The 27,951-nt window shown below is 37.2% G+C and overlaps 1 protein-coding gene across 1 annotated transcript; it reads left to right on the top strand.

Moving 5' to 3' along the window:
* Window positions 1-8,619: 8,619 nt before the first annotated feature.
* On the top strand, window positions 8,620-9,117 carry LOC145164469 (uncharacterized). The gene has a single exon (XM_079083182.1). It carries the CDS (start codon window positions 8,620-8,622, stop codon window positions 9,115-9,117), a length of 498 nt encoding a protein of 165 aa, XP_078939308.1.
* Window positions 9,118-27,951: the final 18,834 nt, after the last annotated feature.

Here is a 27,951-nt window from a genome sequence, read left to right as displayed (position 1 = left end):
ATCGGATTTAAGCCCAGAACAAATAACATATAACACATAACTAGTATACAACGGGCTTGCTCCGAAATACATAATACATGGCATAATGACTAACATACATCGGGCTTGCCCCGACATCGGGCTTACCCCGGAACACTTAACACATAACATATAACATAATCGCATATACTGCATTGGGCTTGCCCGACATCGGACCGGATTCTGAAATACATAACACATAAAACATATACATGCATGAATCACAAAGACATCAAGCATACTTAACTACTTCTCGGGACCGCCCCGACAGAAGTCCGGAAACATATAAACTGCATCGGGCTAACCCTAGCATCGGGCTCACCCCGGCATACTCTACTACTTAAACGGGCCGACATTGGTGCCTTAGACCCGTTCCTATTGGAGGAAAACTCACCTATCTTGGGCCCCGCCCCTGTCCTGCTACTGGTGAGTCATGGAACCCCGTCCATGCTCCTGCTGATAGTGAGATACGGGCCCCGCCCACACTCACCTCTCTCCTATTTCGGCCCTCGCCCCTGCTCTAATACTAATGAGATACAGATTCCCGTCCATACTCTGCTAATGGTGAGATACAGGACCTCTCCCACACTCACCTCCCTACCAGGCACATACAAGTATCACACAGACAACAAGTATAAACTAACATGCAACATACCTCGGGCAACCGCCCGACATCGGACCTTGGTTTAGAATAACATACTAGCATACAGTGCCTAGGGCTAACCCCCGTGTCTTCTTACTCTTAAACTATATGGGTCGGCATTGTGGCCTTAGACCCATTCACACAGTGAGGAGACTCACCTTGCACTGCTGAAGACTAGCAGAAACACTTCTGACTGCCAACCGACAACTTTTAAACTGCTGATCCTTCGGCTCCCCGAACTATCAATAACCAAAATAACATTTAGACCACAATATTCCAAAAGTCAACCCAGGTCAAACTTGGTCAAAGTCATTGGTCAAAGTCAACGTCCGAGTTGACTTCAACTCGCCGAGTTAGCCTACCAACTCGCCGAGTCCCACATTCTACACAAAACTCTGGACTTCGATTCTACTCGTCGAGTTCTCCATGAACTCGTCGAGTGCACCTTCAACACATCGGGACCCTCCTTCATCTGACTCGCCGAGTTCTCCTTTGAACTCGCCGAGTCCACCTTCATAAATTAAGGAGATTGCCTTTGACTCGCCGAGTTCCTCCTTAACTCGTCGAGTACGATGACCATCATGCCCACTATGGACCCAGACTGGCTGAGTCCCTTACCAACTCAACTCACACCTTCTAACAGAAGGGTTTTGGGGCAAGAAACGGCCTTACTCGCCGAGTCCCACACGTGACTCGTCGAGTCCCTCTATGTCCAATTCTATTTAGACGATTTCAGTCAGGCACAAAGCATCCAGGACCCAGATCTAACCTTCTAGGGTCGGAATAACACGCAAAGCTACTGCCTTTACATCCATGCATGCCCCTTTTTGCTCAAAAGGCCAAAACAACCTCTTAAACTTTGCATGGGGAGTTCTAATGGCATAGTTTCCACCTTTATGCCTTAACTACCCTAAACACTCTCAGATCTGAAAGGATCTTGCTTGGGGACGTCCAAATCCCACAAGTAATCATTCTTGGACCAAAAACTTCATAAAAGGGACTATAAGGAGATCAAATAAACCAAAAGCCAAGGTGAAGAGTTGATTACCAAGAATTGCAGCCAATGGAGTGTATCTTCTGGATCTACTTCCTTCTCCTTGAACCTCCAACTTCCTTCCTCTCCTTCTTCCTCTTTAATAGCACACAAATCATATAAAGGTGGCTCAACCACTCACAAGATGCAATAGGGTTTCGTGGGTGAGGGTTTAGGGTCTGGTGGCTGAAGATGAGGCTGAGGGAATGAGAATATGATGCTTAAATAGGGCACCAAGTCCCAAAATTAGGGTTTCCCAACCCAGACTAGACTCGCTGAGTCAGTACCCCGACTCGCCGAGTCGGCCACTTAATCTGTGACACGGAACTCGCTCCGACTCGTCGAGTTCTTCCTTGTACTCGACGAGTCGACTCATTCACTTAGGGTTTTTCCTTCTCCAACTTGGCCACCTGGATTCCAGGTGTTACAACTCTCACCCACTTAAACTAGACTTCGTCCTCGAAGTCCGCAATGGCCAACTTCCTTACAATCCGCTTATAACTTCTCCACATGATACACACTTCGCCCTCGCGGTCCAATCCTCGGTGGTCCAACCTTCGGAGAACCGCTTTCGATGGTATTCCGCCTGGTCATTCCGCAAAACAAATCCTTGGGGATAAAAACCTCGAGAGCACTTCCATCACCAACAATCCTGAGAACATGCTTCTTATCCAACCGACAATCCCTCTGGTACTCTTCGAGCACTTATGCTGGACATCCTATGGGTTCACCCGTTTTTCCTGCACGATACACGACTTTCCCAAAGAAACTTTCCATACACAACAACAACCTTCTCTTTTTTCTGTGAAGGATATACCTTTCGCTGCATCCACCTATCCCGCCACTCCCAGTGCTGGTCACTACCACTGATACTTACTGATTGATTCCTCTTACTATATCCTGGTGCTGAAGGCCCATCCCAGCGAATGGATCAGATAATCCTTCGAGTAAATGATTCATCCCTGCAACGGTTGGACTCAGACAAGAGTTGCGCAATAGGGCCAAATCCAACACTATGAGATTATTCAACCCTGGTCACATGTGACTTAACACATTCACCTAATGGCTAACTCCCATCACTCAGAGTCCCACAAAGCACAAAGCAAGTAGCATTCAGAAAAAAGGGAAATCTAACCAGAACATAATCAAGCAATTCTATCCACACAACAAGAATCTGCACTAGCATACGATGCTAAGCTCATATAATCAGGCATAACCTAAACAGGCTATCCTACTGCTGTCTAACCAATACTAGCATGCAGTTCAACAAACACATATAACAGGCATATAAGGCATCCTCCTAGATCCTTAGCCCTAAATATAGCATGTTGATCACATAATCATATCATAACTTAAACTTGTATGGGTAATTTGGGAGAACTTACTCGAGCTCGGCTGATTGCATGCACCACACCCTTTTCTCTTTTTTCAAAATTCCTTGTCTTTTCAGTTTCTTTTCCTTTTCTCAAAATTCTTTTTGTAAAAATGATTTTCTTTTGAAAACCCTCATACCAAGTCCTCAGTTTGAGTTCAGTCACACCCGAGAGTGTGCCCGAATCCCTCAAACCAAGGCTCTGATACCAACTTGTAACATCCCAAAAATCAAAACCAAAAGTTTCATTTTTAAATCATTAATTAAACCATAATTATAAAATCATTCATCCAAAAGCATAAGTCATTATCTCAAATCAGAGTATCATTTCAAACACTTGTTCATCTTATCAGAGTAAACATCACATGCTAAACTTCTAGGTATGTGCAATGCGATCATCCCGAGCTCTACCCTCCACTACCGGAAGTAGCTGAAACCAAAACTGAAAACCGTAAGCACGAAGCTTAGTGAGTTCCCCAACCTACCACATACCATACACATATAACAAACAACATAACTCTGGGACTACTCCCATTGCATCGGGACGAATCCCGACATCGACTTACCCGACATCGGACTCCTGTCCGGCATCGGGCTCATGCCTACATCCGACCGCATCGGGCATCGGGCTCACCCTGACATCGGGCTTGCCCCGACACATACATTGCATAATCACATAATCTGCATCGGGCTTGCCCCGACATTGGATTTAAGCCCGGAACAAATAACATATAACACATAACTAGCATACAACGGGCTTGCTCCGAAATACATAATACATGGCATAATGACTAACATACATCGGGCTTGCCCCGACATCGGGCTTACCCCGGAACACCTAACACATAACATATAACATAATCGCATATACTGCATCGGGCTTGCCCGACATCGGACCGGAGTCCGGAATACATAACACATAACACATATACATGCATGAATCACAAAGACATCAAGCATACTTAACTACTTCTCGGGACCGCCCCGGCATCGGACCGAAGTCCGAAAACATATAAACATCATCAGGCTAACCCCGACATTGGGCTCACCCCGGCATACTCTACTACTTAAACGGGCCGACATTGGTGCCTTAGACCCGTTCCTACTGGAGGAAAACCCACCTATCTTGGGCCCCGCCCCTGTCCTACTACTGGTGAGTCATGGAACCCCGTCCATGCTCCTGCTGATAGTGATATACGGGCCCCCGCCCACACTCACCTCTCTCCTATCTCGGCCCTCGCCCCTGCTCTGCTACTAATGAGATATGGAACCCCGTCCATACTCTGCTAATGGTGAGATACGACACCTCGCCCACACTCACCTCCCTACCAGGCACATACAAGTATCACACAGACAACAAGTATAAACTAACATGCAACATACCTCGGGCTCCCGCCCGGCATCAGACCTTGGTCTGGAATAACATACACATAAACCTGCCTCGGGCACCCGCCCGACATGGGACCTTGGTCCGGAATATCATACTAGCATACAGTGCTTAGGGAAACCCCCGGGTCTTCTTACTCGTAAACTACATTGGCCGACATGGTCCGGAATATCATACTAGCATACAGTGAGAAGACTCACCTTGCACTGCTGAAGACTAGCTGAAACACTTCTGACTGCCAACCGACAACTTCTGCACTGCTGATCCTTCGGCTCCCCGAACTATCAATACCCAAAATAACATTTAGACCACAATATTCCAAAAGTCAACCCAGGTCAAACTTGGTCAAATTCATTGGTCAAAGTCAACACTCCGAGTTGACTTCAACTCGCCGAGTTGGCCTACCTACTCGCCAAGTCCCACTTTCTACACAAAACTCTGGACTTCGATTCTACTCGTCGAGTTCTCCATGAACTCGTCGAGTGCACCTTCAACACATCGGGACCCTCCTTCATCTGACTCGCGCGAGTTCTCCTTTGAACTCGCCGAGTCCACCTTCATAAATTAGGGAGATTGCCTTGGACTCGCCGAGTTCCTCCTTAACTCGTCGAGTACGCTGATCATCATGTCCACTATGGACCCAGACTGGCTGAGTCCCTTACCAACTCAACTCACACCTTCTAACAGAAGGGTTTTTGGGCAAGAAACGGCCTCACTTGCCGAGTCCCACACGTGACTCGCCGAGTCCCTCTATGTCCAATTCTATTCAGACGATTTCAGTCAGGCACAAAGCATCTAGGACCCAGATCTAACCTTCTAGGGTCGGAATAACACGCAAAGCTACTGCCTTTACATCCATGCATGCCCCTTTTTGCTCAAAAGGCCAAAACAACCTCTTAAACTTTGCATGGGGAGTATTAATGGCATAAAGTTTACACCTTTATGCCTTAACTACCCTAAACACTCTCAGATCTGAAAGGATCTTGCTTGGGGACGTCCAAATCCCACAAGTAATCATTCTTGGACCAAAAAATTCATAAAAGAGACTATAAGGAGATCAAATAAACCAAAAGCGAAGGTGAAGACTTGATTACCAAGAATTGCAGCCAATGGAGTGTATCTTCTGGATCCACTTCCTCCTCCTTGAACCTCTAACTTCCTTCCTCTCCTTCTTCCTCTTCAAGAGCACACAAATCACACAAAGGTGGCTCAAACACTCAAAAGATGCACTAGGGTTTCGTGGATGAGGGTTTAGGGTCTGGTGGCTGAAGATGAGGCTGAGGGAATGAGAATATGATGCTTAAATAGGGCACCAAGTCCCGGAATTAGGGTTTCCCAACCTAGACCAGACTCGCCGAGTCAGTCCCCTGACTCGCCGAGTCGGCCACTTAATCCGTGACACGAAACTCGCTCCGACTCGTCGAGTTCTTCCTTGTACTCGACGAGTCGACTCATTGACTTAGGGTTTTTCCTTCCACAACTTGGTCTCCTGGATTCCGGGTGTTACACTAATCGATTGATTAAAATACATTTCTAAACAACTTATCAATTGGTATTAGAGCAAGAATCATTACATCGATTGAAGCATCCTTTCACTTTTTTTTTATCTTATTGAGTCGATCTTTCCGATTCAATATTTTCGCAAGATAGAAGCATAGTTATTCATTTAATCGATTGTGATTAATCGATTCTACGTCTGTTTTTGTCAGTCGATTTAGCATCATATTCATTTCTCTTCAAGAAATTCCTCTTTTCAGTCGATTTCATGGAAAATATCAACGTTAACACTATGATGAATTTTGCGAACTTGCTTGGTGTAACAACCCGTTATTTTCAAGTCTATAAAAGTAAACAAAAGTCAAACTTGCTAAATAAAAGTCAAATTGTCAATTGGTTAAATTTATAAGGTTTAAATATATCTAATTATGTGCTTTGGTAAAGGAATCAAATGCATTTAAAAATCAAAAGCACATTTTCATTAAAACCGAGAATCTATGCAGACCCCACCTCCTCGGACCGAAAACAGATTTCGGTCAAGACTGAAATCAGCTCCAACCACAAACCACTTCGGACCGCAAACGGTTCTCGGTCAGATCCGAAATCTCTCTCTTTTGGGCTACTTTTCGGCCGAAAACCTCTTCTATATATACGTGTTCAACCGTGAACACAATTCATTTCTCGACTTTCCAAGCCGTAAACACTCCCATTTGCTCTCAAGTATCATCCGAAAACCTTCAAATCTTCAACCGAAATCATCATCCCACCTTCAAATCTTCATAAATTCACCAAGAACACCAAGCACACCAAGAACAATATTGAAATCTTCAAGCATACACCGAAAACACCTAAGCTAACACCAAAAACGCCAAGAAACCCCCTCAATTTATTCCTAGCACTTTTTGTAAGTATTTTTTACATAGTTAAGTGTTGTCTAACACTTAATTTATAATTTAATTTATTTAAATTAATATCTTATTAATTTAAATACGATATCGTGTATAATTATTATTAGGATACGACTACGCACGCGAGTTCTAACCCGAGGATCATCGCTACCATTTCGCATCCAAACACAAACTTACATTCGAGGTGAGTTCATACCCCTACGTTTTCACTATTTTTTCATGTTTTTAGGGGGGAATACAAGTAAAACACAAGGAATTTTATGTTAAGATACGAACGATTTCAAACGATTTCGAACCGTTTGCAACTAATTTGAAACTGGTTTAACTATTTCATTTTATAAAAATATATATATTTCATTATATTGTTAACCCTTTTGTAACATGTCGAGCAAAAGGGGTATTTCTACAAACATTCTTATACCATTTGATACAAACTGTTAAATTGAAATGGTTTTCATAACATACGGAACATACATTCAAACTATAATAGGTATAGTTTGTGAATCATTACACTATTTTACTAAGCTCAAGAAATGATACAATAACATACATACAAACTATAATAGGTATAATTTGTGAAACACTACGCTATTCTACTAAGTTCAAGAACACTATACAAGAATAACTATATAAACTATAACATGTATAGTTTATGGAACATACACACTATTTCACTATTTCAAGGATACATTACTAAAATAATTATTTAAGTATAATTATTTTACATTACAAGTACACTACTACAAGGTAATACATACATTTTCAAGTACAAGGGAACCCTATAATACTATACGTAAACTAGTTAATACAGGATTGTGAGGCACTACTTCATTGTACCCACTAGAGTACAGGTTAAAGTCGTATAAATTATAACCAGAGTCTCCTTGAGGGAAAGCGTGAATTTGTGTATAGATCTATACGAGACTGACAATCCCGCACCTTAACTGTTAGCTACAGTTAGGCCGGCATGCCTGGGGTGACAAATGTGATAACATTCCAACGACTGAAGAACGTCGTGGAGGCCACTAGTCATTTTAGCATGGTTATAAGAAACTCACAGTAGTAACAACTAAACCATTGTTTACGGGGCTAACACTACTTCAAGGGTTTTATTTTAATAATAAGACTACATTACACTATTTCATACTACAGTTGGAGAATTCCAGTCATATATACAAAAAGGTTTTTCATACAAACACTACTATGATATACTACTTTTCTAGTTTAGTGAGAACATACATTTCTGAGAAAATAATTACTAATATGGTTTCATTCATTAATAAAACTACCAGTACACTAATACAAAGAACACTAACATACATACTTTTTGGTCTTAAGGCCTAAAACTACATTACATTCACTACAAAAAATATAGGATTTTCTGGGAGAACACACTAACATTTTACAAGAATTCAAGAAAGACTTCTAAAACAAAATACTTGTGAACTCGCCAACTTAAATGTTGATACACTTTCAAAATCACTTGTATTCTCAGGGAACCAGTAGATAGGTACACCCGCAGGTTTTGAGAAGACGGAGCTTTATAGAGTCGCGTCTTTTATACTTTTGCTATACACTTTTGGTATCATACAAACAATGTTTGAACACAATGTAAATACTATTCTATCAATGTATTGGTTGTTGTTTGCTTCGATTACTATTATACAATTGTTGTGATACTGTTCATGATGTCCTCCACCCCCGAACGTTTCCGCCGTTCCGGTTTGGGGTGTGACACTTGGATTGGTAACCAAGGTTCCAATGTTGATCCTTGAGTACTACGATCAATGGGCAGATCATATAGAGGATTATCTCAATGGTATTGACGAGGATCTTTGGAGATCTGTCGTGAGTGGACCTTATCGTGCTGATTTGGTTCAAGCCATTGGTAACGTTGGAGCTACTGAAGATATGATCGCACAAGGAAACAAGAAGAAAGAAAAAGACAAAAGATGTCTTCGTGAACTACGAGGAGCTATTCCACCTTTTGTTTACAATTATGTTCGTGGTTGCAAGACAGCGAAGGAGATCTGGGATGCTTTGAAGAAAAATTATCAAGGAAATGAAAGAACGAAGAAGAGCTTAGTGACGAAGTGCTTGTCAGAATTAACATATTTTAAGCAAAAAGAGAATGAGAGTATCGATGCATATTATGATAGACTGAATGAATTGATCTTCAAATGTAACAAATATGGTCTAGTTCGTACTACCTTAGAGTTCAATCCCACCTTTGTTTTCAAACTCAGAAAGAAATGGTGAAAAAATTTTCTACTGGTTAAGACTCAGGAGAATTTTGACACATACTCATTGTGGAATCTCTATAATATTCTGAAAACATATGAATCGGAAGTGATGGAGATAGCTGAAGAAAACAAAATTAATTTTGGAGGTCCAATGGTGTTAGTCTCCAAGATAACTACGAAGGAGGTTGAGTCTGATGAAGAAGTGAAAGAAGTTGAAGAAAGTTTTCCTCTCAACTCTTACGATGAAGTTGTTGCATATTATTTGAATAATAGGGTGAAGAGATTCTACAAGAAGCCCATAAGTAGGAATTTCAACAACAGTTTAAATAAGAAGGCAATTACGAACACTTGTGCAGGTCAGAAAGGAGTTGCAAAAGTGGAGAAGAAAGAAGAAGAGAAGAAGGCTGAGAAGCAATTAAAAGGTGATTCAGGGTACAACTATAGCTATTGCAATGGTTACAATCATCTTGTGTACTACAATCATCTTGCAATGGTTACAATGTCTAAGAATATATCTTTGATGGCGAAGGGGTGCTGATGACAGTAATGGAACATATCAGATTTGGTCTTCTGGCTCCGATGACGAGGAGATGCGTCATCCCACACATGGAGTGTTGAACATGAAAAAGTGGATCAGGAGGAAAGAGCTAGTTTGTGGATGATGAGGAATATAGTGATGATGGAAGGATGGAGAATGAGAACGTAGAGTAGAGTGATAAAGAAAATAAGGAGCAAACTGGAAAGTGCTTCTTTACAACACACCAAAATCTCCATTGACAGCGAAGTTGTGTGATCTTCTTGTTTTTCTTAATGTTCCTTTAAATTCTTATCATGATATTTTAGTTGATTTTCATGAAACTTGCTCTTACCTGAATGATATGTTGCTCTCTATGAGTAACGAAGCTGAGAAATCTAAGGCCTTACTATACGAAGCTCGAAATAAGTTGGAGGAGAAGAATAGTAAGATAGAAGTTCTAGAGCTAAAATTCACAAACAATATGTGTGATGAGGATGGAATTCATATGGATAGTTATATGCTACTAAACAAAGAAACATATATTGCAATACAACCAAACGTTTATATGGGAAATTGATAGATCTTTATTATTCGTCTGATATATATGTGTTGAAAAACATAGGAAGCTACTTCCCCTTATTACTTTCAGAAGAGAATTAGTTGACGAAACGACCTTTGACTGCGAAAGTAAAGTAGCTGAGTATGACACGATTCTAAATGATTCATATGCATATGGTGTTGTAAATATTACTGAATGTTTGAATGCTGATGAACTTGTTGATATTGTGAATGAGACTTTGACCAAAAACAAACAAATCAAAATTTTGAACAAGACTGAGAATTCGACACAAAGTACTCAACAAAATTTTGCTGATATCGAAGATTATTCTTACAATATTAGTGAAACTGAGGAAGAGGAATGTGTTGATTGCTCAAAGTTATCTATCATTAATGTCACTTCGTTAGCTAAAGACAAAGAAAATATTGACTCAACAATGAAGCTAAACAATGATTTCTCTTTGACATCAAAAACTTGTGATTCTCAAAAGGAGTAGGTTATTGTCAAGGAAATAAAAAATAACGAAAGTGATAGTGACGACGATTCTTGTGAAATGGAAATTCCACGAATTGTTGAAGCTCAAGTGTATGAAGATACTGAGGAATTCACACAAATTTTAGAATAAAAGGAAACATTTCTTGGAAATGAATTCAGTTCTTTATCCAACCTGCATTAAACGACTTCCCAACAAAGTTTTTGTCACAAAAGGGAATGGAGATAATGTTTATCCAAAAATAGACGAGTTGTTGAAAGAAGACAATGAAAAAGTAACTGATGAAGGTTTTTACTCAAATCAAAATATGGAGGAAAACAATTTGAATAAAAGATCAAAAGTCTTTCAACGTCAAAAGAGTCAAAAATATTTTTCCAAAGAAAATGAAAAGAAAATAATAAAGTTTGGGTTGTGAAAACTGGTGTTAAGTCTGATGTCGAAGTCAAGAATGATAAGGGTTCCGACAAGTCTCATCCTAACCATTCTAAAAATCAAAAGGAAAGGACTCACAATCATGACAAAGAAATTTAGAAATATGATTTAAAAGATGAAATTTCAAAAACAAAAGAAAGAAAGAAGGCTTATTGGAAGAAACAAAAAGATTTTCAAAAGGAAAAAATATCAAAGCAAAAATTTTCACAAAAACCTGAAAAAAAGTTTTCTCAAACATTAAAAACTCATAATTCAAAAGAGTCTTCTAAAGATGATTCAAAAGACGTCAAAAAGAATGTTGTCAAGAAAAGTAGTTTTTCAGAAAATACGAATGTTGTTCAAAATTTGAATGAGTAAAGAAATTTTTAAGTTTCAAATCATGTTCAGAAAAATATTCAAAAGACAAATTGTTTTCAAAATAATAAAATGAATTCACAAAGTCGTTTTCATAACAATAGACAAAGGATTTTCTCACAAAATAAGAAAGTTTTTCAAAAATATTCTCATATTGGTTATCAACATCGATACCAAAATCATTTTCAACAACGACCACAAAGCCATCATCTCAAATGAGTTTTACGAAAATGACAAATGTTGAAAAGAAAAATTGACCATTCAAACCCGATGGTCTATGTTTTCTAAATCCTGATTTGAAGTAAAAGTCGAATGTATCTTTTGTCAAAGGCAAAAATAACATGAAAAATCTTAATCATTGGTTGGAGGAAAAAGGAAATTGTATTATCAAGAACAAGTCCAACAAAATTATGAGAATTACTTGATTGAATCCTTGAATGGAAGCATCTCTTCTGAATTTTCTCAAAGAACAGTTAAAAAATAGAAAATCAAAGTTGAAACTTTGCCATTGAATGATTACTTATCAATGCCTAAAACTAACGAAGTTGACTTAATAGGCAAAATAAAGAGCAAAAATTTCGTAGTTGGATCTTTAGTTCTGCATTGCACACTACTTTTCACACTAATGTCCAAGGAACCAAAAGGTCTTGGGACCTTAATCTCTCTAATTGCTTGCAGGTACTATGTGACAAACGGTATGAAGAAAACTAGTATATTGATAATGGGTGCTCGCATCATATGACTGGAAGAAAGGAGAATTTGTGAGACTTTTGTGAGCTAGAGAATGCTAAATAGTGAAGTTTGGGAATAATCATAAGTGCAAGGTCAAAGGATATGGGAAAGTTGTTGGATTAGATGTCTAAGCCCATAACTATAATTGGTATAAACTTAAATTGATGGTAGCACAGTCCTTGTGGGTTGTCTTCAAACCTAGCAATTGAATATGATAACTTTTAGAGAGAGAAGAATGATTTAATAATTTATTACTTGGTTAATAAATTAATTATAAATCAAAATAAATGATTTATTAATATATTATGAAAATAATATATTAATTAGAAATCATATTGTTTAATTAATATTTAATCAGAAATTAATTTGGAATTAACTTTGAGGTTAAAGGAATTAGTTAAAACTGTAAGGACTAAAGGTGAAAATGTTCAATAGTTGAGCATTGGCCATTTCTAGAACCTCCCTAAAGAGGGGGGAATGAAATCTAGAGTGTCTATAGGGTTTTCTTGGGCTCTAAGGGTGCCTTGGATGCCTTAAGGAGGAAGTTAAGGGATTAGAGTTATCTTAGAGATATCTGCCTTATCCAATCCCTTCCTAACACTTATATAAACCCTCCTTAGGGTTAAATTTCGTTAATGACTACTCTAGGAGGCTAAGGGCCGAAATTCTTCTTTATTCCCTCTCTCCCTCTATAGTTTTCCTTGGTTGCTAGGTTTGTTTGTCAACCATTAGATGCGCGAAACTTGTGGCGCTTGCTAACAAAGGTCTTTCAAGTAAGGATTCAAGATTGTTTACAATAACAATCTTAAAGGTATGTACCATAACCCTTCTTATATATATGATTTTCAATTATCCCGTAGAGATCTAGGGTTTACACTTGGTTGTTCATATTGTATGTTCAAATAGAGAAAACCTAGATCTTATTTAGGGTTGCATGCACACATAGGATTGTATGTTATGCTCAAAACCCATTAGTGGTATCAGAGCATAGGTTTAGTTTTCTATTGAACTGATACTAACATGAACTTGAACAAGTAAAACTTTTTCCGAATTTTCATTCCGTACCGACACCACGAGGTGGCAATGTTCACCACGAGGTGGTGAGCTGTCAGATCCTAAAATTTGGGTTTTTTTTAAGACATCTCATGATTTGATTAGGATAATTACCTTTTATAATATTTTTTAATTGTGTAAACCTGAATATTTTGAATTGTAATTTGATATCCTTATCTAAAAGTGATAAGTTAAAAGCCTAGAAGTTAGGAGATAATTATTTGGGATTTGATTTTTTAAATTAAATTTAATGGTTTAATTTTGAAATTTATAAAATTAAAGAACCCTATTATCTTGAAAAGTTTAAAATACATCCTTATGGGTTTTATTAATAATTTAATTAAGTGATTAATTAAAAGATGATTAATAATTCCATAAAAGGTTTAAATTTAATTAAATTAAAAGTTTAATTTATTAAAAGATTAAACCCTTGTGTTTTTTAAAATGTTTAAAACACACCTTATATTATGTATATAAAATTAAAAGGGTTAATATATATTATATGTATAAGAAAAGTCAGTCGAACCGTTAGTACGCCTCATTCACGAAGCGATACTATAAGGGACGTTTAAGGAAGCGGCCTATAAAATGACTGACATTGGGTATCCATTCTTACCCACCGATCTCTTGTATGGTGGAGGGTCGTTAGCCGAACGGGTTTGATAGGACAAACAATCCTCATTATAAGTATAATGATAAAAGTAACTAAACTATTTTCTAAAATCCTATTCTTAGTTACTTTAGGAAAAATGTGAATTTGATGCTAATCCATGAAATTGCATATTGCACCTTATTAGTCGTTAGTGGAGCGTGTGTGGTTAACCGATACACTAATATGAGACTAATATTGTTGGCAATGGGTGTCTCGTAAATTATCATTGAATTAATGGAGCGCGTGTGGTTAACCGGCACGTTAATTTAGATGATAAATGACATCGAGAGTACCAAGCTAATTTGCATGGTTATTCAAATCTCGTTTGCGATCCTTGGCATCCCAGTCACAAAGTGAGAGCATAATCGAGATTAAACATGCCATTGAATAGTTCAATGAATCTAAAAAGATCTAGGAGTTTCATAAGATTGAATTTGGTAAATGCTTTACTTACCTAAAATAGATTCGAATTTGATTACGGCATCCCTCTTTAGAATTCGAATTGAAAATATGGATCCTAGCTTTAATTTAAGTTTTTTGGGTTAATAATTAAGGATTAAAATCAACTAACTTGAATTCTCTATTCTCCCTTATAGATGTCAAGTTCAGACAACAATGGTCTTCCTCGTTCTTCTGGAAATGTTTTTCCTTCTCTATCTGAAGATGACCTTCCACATGTTGATCAAGGTGAAAGAATGTTCCCTTATTCAAGCAATATTGGAACTGGAAATCATGCTTCTCCAACTCTTTCTCCACCTCCTCCAGTGACTCTCCCTAAGTCATGTCTTCTTCAAGCTGGAAAGTACAAAGTTACTCAAACCCTATTGGCATGCAAACATCAAGATGGAAAGTCTGTGTGTGCGCATGTTCTAAAAATGAAATTGCACATTGACAGATTGGGGATGTTGTGTGTCATTTTCCAAAGGGAGCTGGCCACTGACTTGATTCTAGTTTCGCTTCCTGAATCATATAGTTAGTTCATTAAAGACAACTATATGAGAGACCACGACGTGAACCTAATTGATCTAACATATATGTTGATTGTTGCTGAAGCAGAAATGCTTAAGAGCACAAGTCAAGCAAATATGTTTAAAGGATATGTCTCCCAAATTTCAATGGACATTGACAATGGCAACATTGGTAGTCCAGAAAAGGTTTCTCTTCCCAATGGAAAGGGATCGGCCAAGGTCAAACTGTTTGACCATATGGTAAAGAGAAAATCTAGTTCTGAGTTAGTCCCATGTGTTATTCCTGAAAGGTCCATATGTTTCTATTGCCAATTGAAGGGGCATTGGATGCGAAGCTGCCCGGATTACCTGAAAGATCTTAGAGATAGTAAAGTCATGTTATGTGACTCTACTTCAGGTTCATCCACTATCTAATTCCATTAAGTTCCTATTCATAGGTTCTTAATACATGATGTGATAGTCACATATTTATGTTTTGCAGGTTCTAAGAGAAAGAAGGAAGCTTAAGAAGAGAAAGCTAATTTTGATCGTGAGAGGTGGTCATACAACAACAACTATCACACTAGCAAAAAGGCCGCTCCATTCGAGGCCTTGTATGGGCACAAATGTCATTTACCGTTATGTTGGACAGAAGTTGGAGATACCCAATTAGCAGGAAAGCATATTAGGGATACACTATTCACTGGACCTGAAATCATTCAGGAAACAACGGAAAAGATTGTTCAGATAAAAGAGCGGTTACAGGCTGCACGTAGCCAACAGAAGAGTTATGCTGACAATAGGCACAAACCGTTGGAATTCAAAGTAGGAGACCGTATCTACTAAATGTTGCTCCGTGGAAGGGTGTCATCGGGTTTGGAAAAAGAGGAAAGCTAAACCCACGTTACATCGGACCCTTCGAGATCCTAGCAAGCGTTGGTCCGGTAGCTTATAAGCTCAAGCTACCTCATGAGCTCAACAAGGTTCACGATACCTTCCACATGTGTAATCTCAAAAAGTGCCGAGCCGAGGAAAACTTAGTCGTACCACTGTGACATCCCTATTTTCACGGCCAGGAAAGACCGATTTGTTTATGCTTTATTTTGAAAATCGGAGTATCTTTTAAAGAAATATGTTGCGGAATTCGTTCCCAGAAAAACATGATAAATACGTTATCAAATCATTTCTGAAGAAATGTATTTTTATTCATTTTCAAAACGTTGGGATGTCATCGTCAATACAGACACATAAGCATAAACATAACTTACATTCATTTACACTAGTGATCTACATCTCTTTTAAATCTCTCAGTGTAAAGTAGCTTCATATCGACACCTGTGATACAAATAAGCTTGAGTGGGTCAGGTTGGGAAACCTGGTGAGTACATAGGGATTTCAATCCCACAATGTTATATCATATATATAATTTAAAACTCACAACATATACAATTTCACCATATATATAAGCAACTCTTTCGCCACCCCGTTAATCCTCACAACGAGACTATCCACACTCTCGGACCTTAAATTTTACCTCTTAATCCATACTCTCGGATCATTAACTGTGCCCATTCCATACTCTCGGACTAGGGACAAATGTCTATGTCTAAATCCATACCCCCGGATTAATGACAAATAACTATGTCCTATCCATACTCCCGGACTAAGGACAACTGACTATTTCTTAATCCATACTCCCAGATTAATGACAATTGACTATATCTAATCGATACTCTCGGACTAGGGACAATGGCTATGTCTAATCCATGCTCCCGGATTAATGACATATTTTAAAGTTCTATTCTCTGTGTATAACTCACTCGTACTCATAAGAAGATACTACCCAATATTCCTCATAATTAATTTAGGTTTACTCTTTATCCTAAATCATTATATATAATCAGGTATGTTCTTTAACACGTATTTCAGGCAACATCAAATAACTCGCACATAAACATATATTTAATACTTCAATCAATACTTGTATTAAAATCATGTTCATGAAAGCGACTATGCACTCACCTAATAAGGTGGTGATTCCGAACTTAGACAGCGCTTCGCTTCTTAAAAAAAACAATTTCCTTTGACGAAACCTAGTATTATTACCACTAGAGTTTAGTCTAATATTCACCGAGACTAATTAATAGTTTTAGTATTATTATTATTATTATTATTATTATTATTATTATTATTATTATTATTATTATTATTATTATATAAGCGTTAAAATACTTTTCACCCACAATGTACAGACAGGGGCCAGACATGAAACACCGGACGGTAGGACCATTTTGGCATATAGCACTTCTGAAATCCAACAACCTAAGCGGCCCTTCAAACCAGATTCTCCGTACCGCGAGTGGTTAAAAAGATATTATAACGACACTTATATAACTCATAATAATAGCCCAAATATTTATTATAAGGTCCTAATAACATTACTATAATTAAATAAAAGCTATATTTAAAATAGGGTAGGCGTATCTTACATAAGCCAGGCTCTGCAGGGGCAAAACTTCCGAGCCGAAAGCTCTTCTTCTCGGAGCTGTCGAGCGCTTCGGGGCTTTCTTCTACCGCTAGGGGAGTTTTGGGAGGTTTAGAGAGAAAGTACAGAGAGAAGGGTGGTGGTGTGAAGAAATGAGGGTGGAAGGGTTTTTATTTATAGGGTGAAATATGGCTGAACTTGGTGCCACATGTCACCATCTGGTGGCAAGCCTTGGGGAGAAAGCAATGACCAAGATTGTGCCACGTCACCCATTTTCGCACAACACACTTCCGACTTCTAAAATCCGTAACATTCTCATACGAGCTCCGTTTTTGACGTTCTTTATATCCACGCATAGGTATTGACAAGATCTACAACTCTCCTTTTGACTCCGTCGGCTAATTCTCGACCGATCTTAAATTTAATAGTATGAGAAGAATATACTGTTAAATGACTGCGTAAAATTCATAACTTCTACATACGGACTCCGTTTTCGTCTGCCTTTTTATCGTTGAGCTCCTATTAATGAGATATTCAATTATCATTTAGGTCGCGTTGGCCAAAAACCGCCCGATCTAAAATTCGAATTCCGGGTTGTGCACTGCTAGGCCAAATCTTAGAAAAATCATAACTTCCTCATACAAAGTCAGATTTAGGCGTTCTTTTTATGCATGCTCTCGTTTTAACGTATTCTACGACTTTTGTTTAGATTGCTAAGACTAAAAAGCACTTTATCGTAAACTCACTTTTTACATCACGCAGTGTCGTGCCGGTTTTGCCGTAAAACTTCGACGGGCCATAACTTCTTCGTTATAACTCGGATTTCGGCGTTCTTTATATGTACGGAACCCTTGTGACATATACTATTACTTGGTTAAGATTACTCCTTCTAAATAATCTTCCATCAAAAACTCATTTTTGACGCTTATTGTCTCTAAATTGACTAGCCCCGATCTGCGGGCGTTACAATTACCCCCCCCCCCCCTTAGGATGATTACGTCCCGGAATCATGAACGAAACAGGGCTTGTTTATTGACTCCATATGTTATCTCTTCATCCTAGGTAATAATTGTAACTCTATGTTTCTTTGAATTAGTATGTAACTCTTGGTTTTCTTGAGTGCAAGTAGTGATCGATCTTGCACCTGCTCTCTATATCATGTTAGACTCCAAATTATGACCTTCCAGTCACAATCTTGATCCTTATTGGAGACTCCTTCTTCTTCTTAACAAACTTAAGATAAGTTCTTTTTTTACTACAATGGACCGATGTGTCATATTCTAATGACCTATCATCGTATGTTGCAACGCTTAGACTCAGGTCTCTTAGAGTCAAATTCCAGAACAGACTATACCTTCCTTCATGTTCTAATGTCATATAATCACATCTTAAAAGGTAGCATTTCTAGCTAGAAGCAACTATCGCGATACCTCTACTAATCGCTTTGATTATCTCTTATTTCAATCTTCCGGCTTAAGTCAGATGTGACATCGAACTTAGTTCTCTGAACCACGTAATATACTCACCTTAGTCGGACTCGATTTGATATGACCACTAGGGTCGAAATAACAATCATCTTCTTAATCATTACCGAAATAAGACATACTTGAATAAAACAAAATCAATTACTAGCTTCTTGGTAACCTTGTGACATTCCTTGATCCAAGTGTGAGTCCTGTGCTTCCGGTAGTATAGGCCTCTACTACCATTCACACCTACTCATACTCGTCCCAAGTATTGTCTCGTAGTCCCCAAGTTCTTATTTACTAAAATCACAAAACGATTTAACACATACGAATGTGTCCAAATAATCATAAAATTGCCCTAGACTCTACTAGGACTTCTTCCATACGTATCTTCAATCATCAATTCTGCTTCAACTCGGTTGGTGGTGGAAATGCCAGTTGATGGGATAACTTCATGGATTATACCAAAAGTTATTTATTTCTGCTAATCAAAAGTGTACTTCTCCCGTACAAGACATATTATTTATTAGATGCATTCTAAAGGCAAGATACCTCTCTTACGATATCTTCCGATAAGTGTCATTCGCTATTGAAAGCCTCCTTGTTTCCTCCGTTTACTCCATTCGTTACGAGTCTTCACCACAATGTTATGTTCACGGAAGCATGCGTTCAACATATCGAGACGAGAATATAGATAGAGAAGGTTTAAAGCGTGTAATCCTCCTAATTACTTCGAAAAGTTACATGCCAGTTCTAATACCATAATTAAACGTTTAGAAATCTGAACACAAAAAATTTCCAGATCTGGTCGGCAACAGACCATAGATCCGATCAAACAATAGCATAAAGCATCACAAATCATTTAGCACATAAAATCATTTTAGGCATCTTCCCTAATTAAGCTAGTGCTTGTGTCTATTCAGGTGTACTTCCTAAAATATATTAGACACACTCCTCATGATCATTGCTTAGCAATCTAAGTTTAAGTCTAGAAATTTCCTAAAATTCCTAGTTCGCTTAAACTAATGCTCTGATACCAACTGTGACATCCTCATTTTTACGGCCAGAAAAGACCGATTTGTTTATGCTTTATTTTGAAAATCGGAGTATCTTTTAAAGAAATATGTTGCGGAATTCGTTCCCAGAAAAACATGATAAATACGTTATCAAATCATTTCTGAAGAAATGTATTTTTATTCATTTTCAAAACGTTGGGATGTCATCGTCAATACAGAAACATAAGCATAAACATAACTTACATTCATTTACACTAGTGATCTACATCTCTTTTAAATCTCTCAGTGTAAAGTAGCTTCATATCGACACCTGTGATACAAATAAGCTTGAGTGGGTCAGGTTGGGAAACCTGGTGAGTACATAGGGATTTCAATCCCACAATGTTATATCATATATATAATTTAAAACTCACAACATATACAATTTCACCATATATATAAGCAACTCTTTCCCCACCCCGTTAATCCTTACAACGAGACTATCCATACTCTCGGACCTTAAATTTTACCTCTTACTTAATCCATACTCTCGGATCTAATCCATGCTCTCGGATCATTAACTGTGCCCATTCCATACTCTCAGACTAGGGACACATGTCTATGTCTAAATCCATACCCCCGGATTAATGACAAATAACTATGTCCTATCCATACTCCCGAACTAAGGACAACTGACTATTTCTTAATCTATACTCCCAGATTAATGACAATTGACTATATCTAATCCATACTCTCGGACTAGGGACAATGGCTATGTCTAATCCTTGCTCCCGGATCAATGACATATTTTAAAGTTCTGTTCTCTGTGTATAACGCACTCGTACTCATAAGAAGATACTACCCAATATTCCTCATAATTAATTTAGGTTTACTCTTTATCCTAAATCATTATATATAATCAGGTATGTTCTTTAACACGTATTTCAAGCAACATCAAATAACTCGCACATAAACATATATTTAATACTTCAATCAATACTTGTATTAAAATCATGTTCATGAAAGCGACTATGCACTCACCTAATAAGGTGGTGATTCCAAACTTAGACAGCGCTTCGCTTCTTAAAAAAACAATTTCCTTTGACGAAACCTAGTATTATTACCACTAGAGTTTAGTCTAATATTCACCGAGACTAATTAATAGTTTTAGTATTATTATTATTATTATTATTATTATTATTATTATTATTATTATTATTATTATTATTATTATTATTATTATTATTATATAAGCGTTAAAATACTTTTCACCCACAATGTACAGACAGGGGCCAGACATGAAACACCGGACGGTAGGACCATTTTGGCATATAGCACTTCTGAAATCCAACAACCTAAGCGGCCCTTCAAACCAGATTCTCCGTACCGCGAGTGGTTAAAAAGATATTATAACGACACTTATATAACTCATAATAATAGCCCAAATATTTATTATAAGGTCCTAATAACATTACTATAATTAAATAAAAGCTATATTTAAAATAGGGTAGGCGTATCTTACATAAGCCAGGCTCTGCAGGGGCAAAACTTCCGAGCCGAAAGCTCTTCTTCTCGGAGCTGTCGAGCGCTTCGGGGCTTTCTTCTACCGCTAGGGGAGTTTTGGGAGGTTTAGAGAGAAAGTAGAGAGAGAAGGGTGGTGGTGTGAAGAAATGAGGGTGGAAGGGTTTTTATTTATAGGGTGAAATATGGCTGAACTTGGTGCCACATGTCACCATCTGGTGGCAAGCCTTGGGGAGAAAGCAATGACCAAGATTGTGCCACGTCACCCATTTTCGCACAACACACTTCCGACTTCTAAAATCCGTAACTTTCTCATACGAGCTCCATTTTTTATGTTCTTTATATCCACATGTAGATATTGACAAGGTATACAACTCTCCTTTTGACTCCGTCGGTTAAGTCTCGACCGATCTTAAATTTAACAGTATGAGAAGATTATACTGTTAAATGACTGCGTAAAATTCATAACTTCTACATACGGACTCCGTTTTCGTCTGTCTTTTTATCGTTGAGCTCCTATTAATGAGATCTTCAATTCTCATTTAGGTCGCATTGGCCAAAAACCGCTCGATCTAAAATTCAAATTCCTGGTCGTGCACTGTTAGGCCAAATCTTAAAAAAATCATAACTTCCTGATACAAAGTCAGATTTGGGCGTTCTTTTTATGCATGCTCTCGGTTTAACATTTGCTACGACTTTCATTTAGATTTATAAGGCTAAAAAGCACTTTATCATAAACTCACTTTTTACGTTACGCAGTGTCGTGCCGGTTTTGCCGTAAAACTTCGACGGGCCATAACTTCTTCGTTATAACTCGGATTTCGGCGTTCTTTATATGTACGGAACCCTTGTGACATATACTCTAACTTGGTTAAGATTACTCCTTCTAAATAATCTTCCATCAAAAACTCATTTTTGACGCTTACTGTCTCTAAATTGACTAGCCCCGATCTGCGGGCGTTACAACCACTCGATGAAATCCAGGTCAATACAAAGATACATTTCGTGGAGGAACCAGTAGAGATTATAGATCAGGAGATCAAAAGGCTCAAGCAAAATCGCATACCTATAGTATAAGTCCGATGGAACTCTCGTAGAGGGTCGGAGTTTACTTGGGAACGCGAGGACCAAATGAAGCAGAAGTATCCACACTTATTCAGCGATGCCCCTCCACTAGTTAAACAACTAACTAGTAGTATAAAGTAGCCAAGAATGTAAGAATTTCGAGACAAAATTTCATTAACGGGGAGGTAATGTGATAGCCCGGGATTTAGGGCATAAATTTCAAACGATTAAATTACAACAAATTTATTTGTAGTTTAACTCGTTCAGTTTTAGTGCATCTAATGAAATATAAATGATTTAACTTCAATTATTATATATTATCTGATGATATTTTTATGACAAAATGTGTAAACTGGTAACCAAATCAAACTGCTCAACTGCAGCGCTAATTAATGTGTCTAAAAATCAAAATTTTGCATTAATCAGTTTGCGGTCACATGGTTCGATGATCAGAATTTGGAGCTGCTACTTAGAAGTTATGATAGATTAATAGATTGCTTAGGAAATATGTAGAAACATAGTTTTCATATATTTGCATTGTAAGGACTAAATTTTTATGCTTATTATCAATAAAGTGAATTTTATTTTTACTTTATATTTCCTTGCAATGACATTTATGAAAATTGGTGGTTATATTTCTATTATTAGCAATATTAGTTATGGATTTGATTCTTAGTTATATCATTTATGGAAATATCATAATCAACCAAGTAAAAAGGAATTCTCATCACCCAAGTTTCAATTGGATAGAAACTTGGAGTCATGCAATTTGAATAGTGTGATGTATGAGAATCTTGATCTTTGGAAGATTAAGACTAATTCGTTGATCACATGTTTTATGTGAGTCAAAGTGAAGGAAAAATGGATCTAGTACATACTGATATGCACTGGTCAGATCCTCCACAAAGGACGATAAGTCTATTCGTCATGAATTACTAATGGTTTAGTAAATATGGTTATGCTTATAAGATTAAGTGTAATTCTGATTCTTTGAAAAGTTTCAAAGAGTGGAAGAACGAATATGAAGAATCTGTTAGGCAGAATGATAAAGGTTTCTCCAATCTGAAAGGAAAGGAGAGTACTTTGGTATCATGTTTTATGATCATCTTAATGATTGTGGAACCATGTCACAGTTAATCCTCGAATAACATCTTAGTGAAATTGTTTCGACTAAGAAGAGGAATCAAATATTGTTGAAATGGTTTAATCGAGAGATGAGTCATACTTCGTTTCCAATCAAGTTTTAGATTCATACTCTAGTTACTTCGAGTCGTATTTTGCAAACTTATTTCATACTAAGTAGGTTTATGACACCTCATAAAATGTGGAGTAATAATGTTTTCTTACTCTAGCATATTTAGAATTGGAAGTTGTGATGTTTTGGTTAAAACAAAGGATAAACTAAGACCAATTCAATGAAGTGTTTTTATTGTCGAAATCCACACTAACTTTTGCATATTTGTTTTTGCTTGTCGAGGAATGTTCCTTAACAGAAAAACTTATATGTCAATAAGTCAGTGGGAGTCTTTTTGATTTTGAAGAGTTTCAGGAGTCAATGAAGAATAAACCTTTTAGTTATCACTATCACACGACCTGAGGTTGATAACCTATCGTGTTAAGTTGGCATATTCTTGTTTCTATGCACCTTCCTATTGAGTTAGAAATGCTTATGAGTTCTATGGTTCTCATGTGACTATAAAAGGCAGAGCACGTTGGTCAGTGATAAAACATTGGTCACTGGAAGTGAGATGTTCGACAACATGGAAGCACTGATGGGCCCTTGTGCTACCAGAAGGCTAGAAATTAAGAAGAAGTTTAGTCCATGAAAGCTAAATTTGAATTTGGTTTTTATCATAATCCTTGTCTTATGATTGTAGGTTGGAAATGATATTTTCACATGTACGGGAACATATACCCCATAGAATCTAGGTGGCAAAAGGTTTTGCTCTAATTCATGAAAATGATTATGAGGAAATACTTTCGCTAGTAGATTTTAAAAGTTTGATAAATATCATTATGGTTAGTACTTGTGTTAGTTGCATTCTCAAATTCACAATATGATTACGACATCCCTTTTCATAGTTCGAATTGTGAGAAATGGAAAGAAATAGTTTGAACATTCAAGACTTATAGCTATAAGTTCTGAAAGTGTTTAAACACACACATATGCTATCTAATGAAAGGTGTATGAGCTTGAGAAGTCTGGCTGAAGACTTATCGAAGCATTACGCATCAAAAATCTGCACTTTAGTAAGAAAGTCAAAAAGTATTGATTTCTAGAAGTCCAGTTGATTTTCGGATGCATATTAAAGCTAGTGGGAGCATAATTGTTAAGCTAGTGGGAGCATAATTGTTATGCTAGTGGGAGGATACTTGTTATGCTAAGTATTGTAGGTTGGAAATAATATTGGTAGGAAACAAAGTTTACAAATTTGCAAGTTGCAAAGTTTGGAAATTGTTTCGCTGTAGAAAGATTTAGAGGAGAAAGAGCTTATACTTTATTTAAAATCTAAAAGTTTAGATTGAAGTTTTAATAAAACTTAGTCATATATGAATATCGTGTTGAAATGATTCAACAAAGGGAACTTGATATATGGAAATACTATAGCAAGAGACAGTCAGGTCTTTATGTAAGACATTATGTATCGGATCCCATATGCTGTGTATATAGGATCGATTACATATGCTATAATATTCACTTGTTCTGATTTTTCCAAATGCCTATGGCATTGAGAGGGAAAAAGGATTAGAAAAAGATGTAACTAAAGTTGTTAAACAACTGTCAAGAACAGTCTGAGGTTTACTAAAAGATTGGTTGCTTATAGACAATTGGAAATATAGTATTTGGACGGACCATATTAACATAATTATGAGTGGAGGTGATTCTTGTTCAGAATTGATGGTCATATGGGAATATGGAAATATTTCCATAATTGGAGTTGGTTATTGAAATCTACATGTTAGTTAGAAACCTTAATGCAAGGAAGGTGTTCAAGGAGTTACCTTGAATTTGATACTTCATTACCATGAAATTGTTTTAGTAACAAAGTTTCAATGGAGCATTTTGTGACATTGTTGGCTAAGTCTCGATAACTTTGACGCCACTTCATCACAAAAGGATATTGCATGAAAGGTTAAACTCTAACACATTTAGTGGTGACAAGAATTTGGAATTCTTACACTTGTAATAAGGATTTGGAATTGTGATATAAGCATCATTGGAATTATGTCCAATTGATTTGTTCACAAAGGAAGGACCATAGAGAGACATAGTATGTATGTTTATAACATGGCATGACTGATGTTTAATTCAAGTGTTTTACTTCCCGAATAATTGGATTATTCAAACATCCACAGTCGATCATACTTTTGGAAGTGAGTGGTGAATTAAGATTGTCATGAATCAAACTGTAGATTGTCTAAGGGGTTAGACATAGCAATGGTTTGCTGCAGTATTCATGAGTACTTTTAAAATGGGGATTTAAGTATTGGATTAACCCATGCTCAAAGAATTACTTCATGGATTTTATCACGAGTAATTTTGAGACGATAATATCTTTTATTGTTGAAACGGAGATATATGAGTTGTTGTTTACAAGTCAGTTGTGCATTGATAATACGTAAACACATTAGTAACTTGATGTTATAAAACGTATTGTTGTGCGCGATTTGATGAGTAAATAGTGCAAACATATAAGTCAAAGTTTATCCGTTCCTTTTGCCCTAAACGGAAAAAGCGATATCTGTGGGCCCCTCGATGATTTGATGATGACATCTAAAGCACTTGGCCAAGCCTGGATTGAATTGACGTGTTCAGTTGGTAGTCTGATATCAGTCGTCATAAATCGGAAATCGTGAAACAAATCTTGGACAGAGAGATTTATTATAATCCATGTCTCATGTTCATACAATATCTTGTAGAACGGAGGAATATTTGATCATTTATCTTAGGACACGTCACTGACTGGGTCGGAGTTCGACATCGGCTTTTGGTAGCTACAATTTGCTAGTCAGTTCGGTAGTTATACTGGCAGTTATAGTTACTAGACTTATCCAAGTGGGAGACTGTTGGATTAGGTGTCTAAGCCCATAACTATAATTGGTATAAACTTGAATTGATGATAGCACAGTCCTTTTGGGTTGCCTTCAAACCTGGAAATTGAATAGGATAAATTTTAGAGAGAGAAGAATGATATATTAATTTATTACTTGGTTAATAAAATTAGTTAGAAGTCAAAATAAATGATTTATTAATGTATTATGGAAATAATATATTAATTAGAAATCATATTGTTTAATTAATAGTTAATCAGAAATTAATTTGGAATTAATTTTGAGGTTAAAGGAATTAATTAAAACTGCAGGGACTAAAGATGACAATGTTCAATAGTTGAGAATTGGGCAATTCTACAACCTCCCTAAAGAGGGGGGAACGAAATCTAGAGTGTCTATAGGGTTTTCTGCTCTAAGGGTGCCTTGGATGCCTTAGGGAGGAAGTTAAGGGATTAGGGTTATCTTAGAGACACCTGCCTTATCCAATACCTTCCTAACACTTATATAAATCCTCCTTAGGGTTGAGTTTCATTAATGACTCCTCTAAGAGGCTAAGGGCCGAAATTCTTCTCTATTCCCACTCTCTTTATAGTTTTCCTTGGTTGCTAGGTTTGTTTGTGAACCATTAGAGGCGCGACACTTGTGGCGCTTGCTACCAATGGTCTTTCAAGCAAGGATTCAAGATTGTTTACAATAACAATCTTAAAGGTATGTATCATAACCCTTCTTATATATATATATATATATATATATATATATATATATATATATATATATATTATTTTCAATTATTCCTTAGAGATCTAGCGTTTACACTTGGTTGTTCATATTGTATGTTCAAATAGAGAAAACGTAGATCTTATTTAGGGTTGCATGCACATATAAGATTGTATGTTATGCTCAAAACCCATTAAAAGTAACAAATGGAAAGTTCATAGTGAAAAGAGTCACTTATGTCGAAGGGTTAAAGAACAACCTAATAAGTGTATCTCAACTCATGTCGTAGGAACTGGGAACCAAGTCCTTTTTGATGAAGAAGGAAGTGTAATTTCGAACAAAGAAACAAAGGAACTATTGTTGAAGTTGAAGAGGAAGGGTGATATGTTCACTTTGGACATAAAACCTATAGTGGGCTCCCCCTTAGTTTGCATACTATCGAGTGCTTCACATGACTTCAACTGGCTTTGGCATCGAAGACTCTTTCATCTCAATTTCAAAAATTTAAATAAACTTGTCTTAAATGATAATGTTCGTGATTTACCTGTTTTGAAGTTTGACAACGTTTCTTTATGTGCAGCTTGTGAAAAGGGTAAACAACATCATCAAGGTCATCCAATCACAATTGATTCAAAGATTGTCGAACCGTTGGAACTTCTACACATTGACTTAGGGATGTTATCCAGGTTAGAACCGGACCAAACTGACCCGAACCGGAAAACCAATAAGGGTAATTGCATGAACCGAAAAACAAACCGAATAACCAATACGGGCTCGGTTCGGTTATTACCCGAATAATCTGAATAACA

Source organism: Lactuca virosa, chromosome 3 (assembly GCF_052849685.1).
Source record: "Lactuca virosa cultivar CGN04683 chromosome 3, Lactuca_virosa_CGN04683_v6, whole genome shotgun sequence".
In the NCBI taxonomy this organism is placed as follows: domain Eukaryota; kingdom Viridiplantae; phylum Streptophyta; class Magnoliopsida; order Asterales; family Asteraceae; genus Lactuca; species Lactuca virosa.
This window is presented reverse-complemented; position numbering and strand designations above follow the sequence as displayed.

Coding starts and splice junctions, on each gene's coding strand:
- LOC145164469 (XM_079083182.1), top strand. CDS start 8,620: ATGTTGATCCTTGAGTACTACGATCAATGGGCAGATCATATAGAGGAT.